At 45.3% G+C, this 4821-nt stretch overlaps 1 protein-coding gene across 1 annotated transcript; it reads right to left on the bottom strand.

Annotated features, from left to right (window-relative positions):
* Nucleotides 1-576: 576 nt before the first annotated feature.
* LOC105966854 (uncharacterized) lies at nt 577-1038 on the bottom strand. Its single transcript, XM_012991430.2, has one exon. It carries the CDS (start codon nt 1036-1038, stop codon nt 577-579), a length of 462 nt encoding a protein of 153 aa, XP_012846884.2.
* Nucleotides 1039-4821: the final 3783 nt, after the last annotated feature.

The raw sequence follows: 4821 nt of genomic DNA, 5'->3' as shown, positions 1-4821 counted from the left end.
TTTTCTTCCCCAAAATGTCTCCTTTTTTGCTTGACCGGGCTTGCATCCTGTCTCAGGTTCAGCTCGTGGACCACTATCGTGGGGTCGATCCCCCCAGATCCTTAGGTGACCAGGCGAATACGTCCTGATTCGTACGTAAAATGGTTGATAGTTCTTCCGCCATTTCTGCACTCAGTGTTGTTCCTATTTTGGTAGTCCGGGTCGGGTCGCTCAGATCGAGTTGGATCATTTTTAGTTCCTCCATCGGCTGGACATGACCTTCCTCCTTTTCCTCTGGGTTCACCCGAGGCCTTTTTTCCTCCGTTCTTCAGATGTCATCGCTTCCAGGTCTCGCGGTTCTTTTATCCCAGGCCATGGGGTTTATACGTCGCTGTCCTCTGAGGGCCTGGTTGTAGCATCTCCTGGACGTCTCCTGATCTCCTCGCACTTCCCCGACTCGATCCAAGACAGGGAACTTCATTTTCATGTGGAACGTGGAGACAACGACTTCGAACGCATTCATCGAGGGTCGCCCCATTATCATGTTATAGGTAGGCGGTGCATCGATAATCAGAAATCTTACTGCTCGCGTCGCTTTTAGGGGTCGGTTCCTAGTGATACAGGAAGAGTTACCTCACGCATTGGCTGCACCACTTCCCCCGCAAATCCTATAAGGGCTGTATCCACTCTCCGCACTTCAACGTTCAGCCACATCTGTTTAAAGCACTCGTAATATATTATGTACGCCGAGCTGTCTGTGTCTATCAGTATCCTTGCGACGTCGTACTTCGCCACCATGGCAGTGATCACTAAGGCATCGTTATGCGGCTGCTGAATCCCTGTCTCGTCTTCTACTCCAAAGGTAATGGGCGGGGCGATGGACACCCGGTACATCATCGCGAGCTCTCCTCTCAACTCTTGTAGCTCTCGCAAGTGGGCCCTGCGGGACCAATTCGAGTCCCCGCCTATAGGGCCTCCAAATATGGTGTGTATGTAGTTATTAGGAGGTTGAGGGTCGGTATCTTTTTTCCGAATTGTTGAGAACTCGTGCACTTCCATTCCCTCCTTTCCGCGGGTACTTGGCGGTAGACCCGGGACTACTCTCGACGAACTCCGAGAGGTTCGTCATCCTGATTAATCTTTCGATTTCCTCTCTGAGATGCTGATATTCGTCGGTGGAGTGCCCATGTTCGTTGTGAAAACGACAATAAGGCCCAGCACTAGCGGGCTTCTTCAGGACTTCTGAGTAAGACGTGGCCACTTGAGCTTCGGTTTGTTGGGGATCGTGCATGTATACGCAATGGAATTTAAATTTTTTAGATCGAACTAGTTTCGATTACATGGATAAACTAATCACATAGTCAACGTACCTTAACGCTTCCGCCATACATATGGTAATTATCGATTTTATTAAAAACATGTAAAACCGAAAAATATAAAACATGCTTGTTCATCATATTACAAAATCGAAACACGCAATCACATATCGCTCATGCTCGTAAATTAAAATTCATACAAACATGTTCAAATTAAATTCACGAAAGTTCCGATTTAATTACCTCTTGTAGCGTGAGATTTCGACGAATCGAAATCGAACTCAAACCCGTACAAGCTGCGTTATACCACTCCTAGGGGCTGCAAGAATACCACCAAACGGCAGCTGGTCCGACGGTGAGGCGACGGCGGCGCGTGCGAGTCAGCGGCGGCGGCGCGTGGGGCGGTGCAACGGCGGTGCAACGATGCCTTCGGAGCAGCAACTCCTCTCCAATCAGGTTTCACCTCGAATAAACCGATCTCCCCCTACTGTAGCACTAGATACAAAGGGGTTAGATAACAAGGGAAACACGAGAGAGAAAGAAGAGAGAAAACCGGCAGTTTCCGGCGGCGGACGGCGCCGGTGCGGCGGGGCAGCGGCGGCCGAGAGGCTTGGGCGGCTAGGGTTTGACGGCTAGGGTTTTTTGGAGTAAAAAATATGATCTCAAACTCTTGTTTGAGGTCTATTTATACTAGGGTTCTCAACCCTTGTGGGTTTAAGTCATTGGGCTTGACCCACTGATGCATTAAGCCCATTCCCTCGTCGGCCTCGTTTCTAACAAACGATCGTTCACAAAATTCTAACAAAATTATATTTGTGAAGAGATTAAAGTCCTCGTCGATACCAGTGCCTCTTCGAAATTTCCAATTTCCAAAAATGGAAACTTCCACTTGAGTGGACCTGCTAAATCGGGAAACTTCCCAATTTAGAAAGTTCACTAAATTCCGCATGTCTCTCTTTCTCTACGTTTATTCTGACTCGTAATCCACAATCACGAATCTTGGACTCAATCATATTGACCTCCAACTTTGCAAAGATTAACACTTTAACCTATGCTCACTGTTATCAAGGATCCGTATTACACGAGAAGTGTGACCCTCAATGGTTCAGGTGTATACTAGCCGTGGGCTCACAACTCTTTGTGATTCGAACAACACATTGTTCTTATACGAACTCCTCCCAAGAGTCCCGATTAGAGTAAAACTCATTTTACTTAATCGCCGATCAAATCGGTGCCCAATGAATCAAGATTGGCGTCTAGCAACTACGCATCATGATTCCCTAGATACAAGTGAAGTGCCTGCAAGAACCTTATGATATAGTTGTTAGAGTAGGTGACCAACAAGCCAACTTGTGGCTGTGGTCTTTCGTATTTATTATGGTAATAAACGAACCTTTATTCGTATTAATGATAAAACACCTTGGCATTCTATATCTTTGTCCCTTTGTCACAAGCATAGATATAGTCCTTACAGTTATTACAAGTACTAGTAATTGATCGTTAGGATCGTGAGATATTTACTTAAGTATTATAACTGTTAAACGTGTTCCTAGTCGAAGGGTTACGCCACCAATGAGGATATCGGCCTTTCCCATTAGAAGACTAGCACTTAGTGTATGTGTACTGCATCTCATCAAGAAAACGGTATTGTGATATCGGCATGCATAAGTGGGTGCTCGTAAGTTGACGAGTTCACTGAACTCCCTCACCCTAGAAATCTCTAAATGGTTCCCAATAATCGAGTAGAGATATCTATGGTATAGTTGTACACCATTAGTCCTTATGACCTAGACATCACCGTGACTTCACTAGAGGACCAGCTGTATCGTGACCTGTCTCTGAGTTCCACCGAGGACCATCCCAAGGGCCAGTGTTCGTGCAGTCCGAAATCTAGTGGGAGGTCTGTGCATTGTAGTCGGGGATTCGATCGCTAGAATAGTCTTGGATGTCCTGTGTGTTCTGATAGTTTGTAATCATTCTAAGTCTCTGGCCAGAGCTGACTAAGTGATGATTAGAGGATTCGATTCTCTAAGTCATGCACGTGACGATTACAATACATAGAACGATCGCACCGTCATTGAACATATAAAGAGGTCTCGATGAACCAATGCCTCTAGTTCAATCGGGACATATGAATCGAAGGGACCGTACTGTACGTTAACTATATCTGAAGGTTCTTGCAGGCACTTCATTTGTATCTAGGGAATCATGACGCGTAGTTTCTAGACGCCAATCTTGATTCGTTGGGTGATTAAGGTGAAACGAGTTTCATCTTAATCGTAACTCTAAGGGGACGAGTTTTGACCACAAAGGGTTGTGGGCCCACGGCTAGCTTACACCTGAACCATCGAGGGTCACACTGCTCGTGCACATGAGATCTTTGAATAAACGGTCAAAGGTAAAATAAGTTTATCTTTGCATGATTGGAAGTCAATATGATTGGGTCCAACATTCGTAATTTGGAATTATGAATGAGAATAAGAAAAGGAAAAGAATAGGCGAACGTATTAGTGAACCTTCTAAATCGGGAAGTTTCCAAATTTAGAAAGTGCACTGAATTAGGGTTTCCACTTTTGGAAAGTTGGAAATCGAGAGTTGGCACTCGTAATGACGAGGACATTATAATGATTCCGAAAATCGTTACAGTTTTCCGATCATCGAATTGAGAGAGATGAGCAAGTAAAAGAACTAACGAACTTAAGCTGTTGGGCCCGGTCCAACTTAAGCCCGTTAGGGTTTTATGCAAGACATATAAATACTTGATTTATAGGTCTTGCACACACACAACTAAGAGAAAACACGTTCATAACCCTAGCCGCTGCCTCTCTCGATCAGCCACCCTCTCCCACGGCCACCACCACTGCGCCGTCGCCGGAAATTCGCCGGAATCGGCCACCCGTTGGCCGATCTCTTTCGGTATTCCTTTCCTTCTTTCTTTTCTTCCGTTATTCTGACTATTACGTGTCTAGTGCCACGTGTTTAGTTGATCGAAGTATACGAGGTGAAATCCAAGAGGAGGAAGATTGAAGAATCGAAGATGCGAGAAGGCAATTCTGAAAAACTGCTCTCGAATTTTCTGCGCTGTCCAGCGAGAAAATTCGCCATAAATCAACCGATGATCGGATGGACGTGAAATTTTGACAGAAGCTTCACGAATCATAAATCTACATTCGTCCTGAAGGAATTGTCCATCCAGTAAATAAGAATGGAAATATTTAAGTCGGAGCAAGGCTGTAATTTCAGATCAGCAAACAGGTTGGATCAATATGATGGGAAGAGCAGCTGGCAATCTTCTTGAGTCTTCGTTCGATTGATGCTTCAAGGACAGCACGTGAATCACACGCGCCGCCGTAGCTCGGATCATCGCCGTTGCTGCCCCGGATTGCACAGATTGGTTTCCGTGGCAATCTAGCTTTGCTTAGTGCGCCTACCTCACGCTTCAAGAGGTAATGTTTCGAATCTATTGTCATTCGATTCGGTTACGTTTAAATTAATATATGCATGTTCGTTTTAATAAGAAACTTGT

This window comes from Erythranthe guttata, chromosome 3 (genome assembly GCF_056151865.1).
Source record: "Erythranthe guttata isolate IM_541 chromosome 3, IM_541, whole genome shotgun sequence".
In the NCBI taxonomy this organism is placed as follows: Eukaryota; Viridiplantae; Streptophyta; class Magnoliopsida; order Lamiales; family Phrymaceae; genus Erythranthe; species Erythranthe guttata.
Note: the sequence above shows the minus strand (reverse complement) of the source record. Positions and strands in the feature narration are given on the sequence as shown.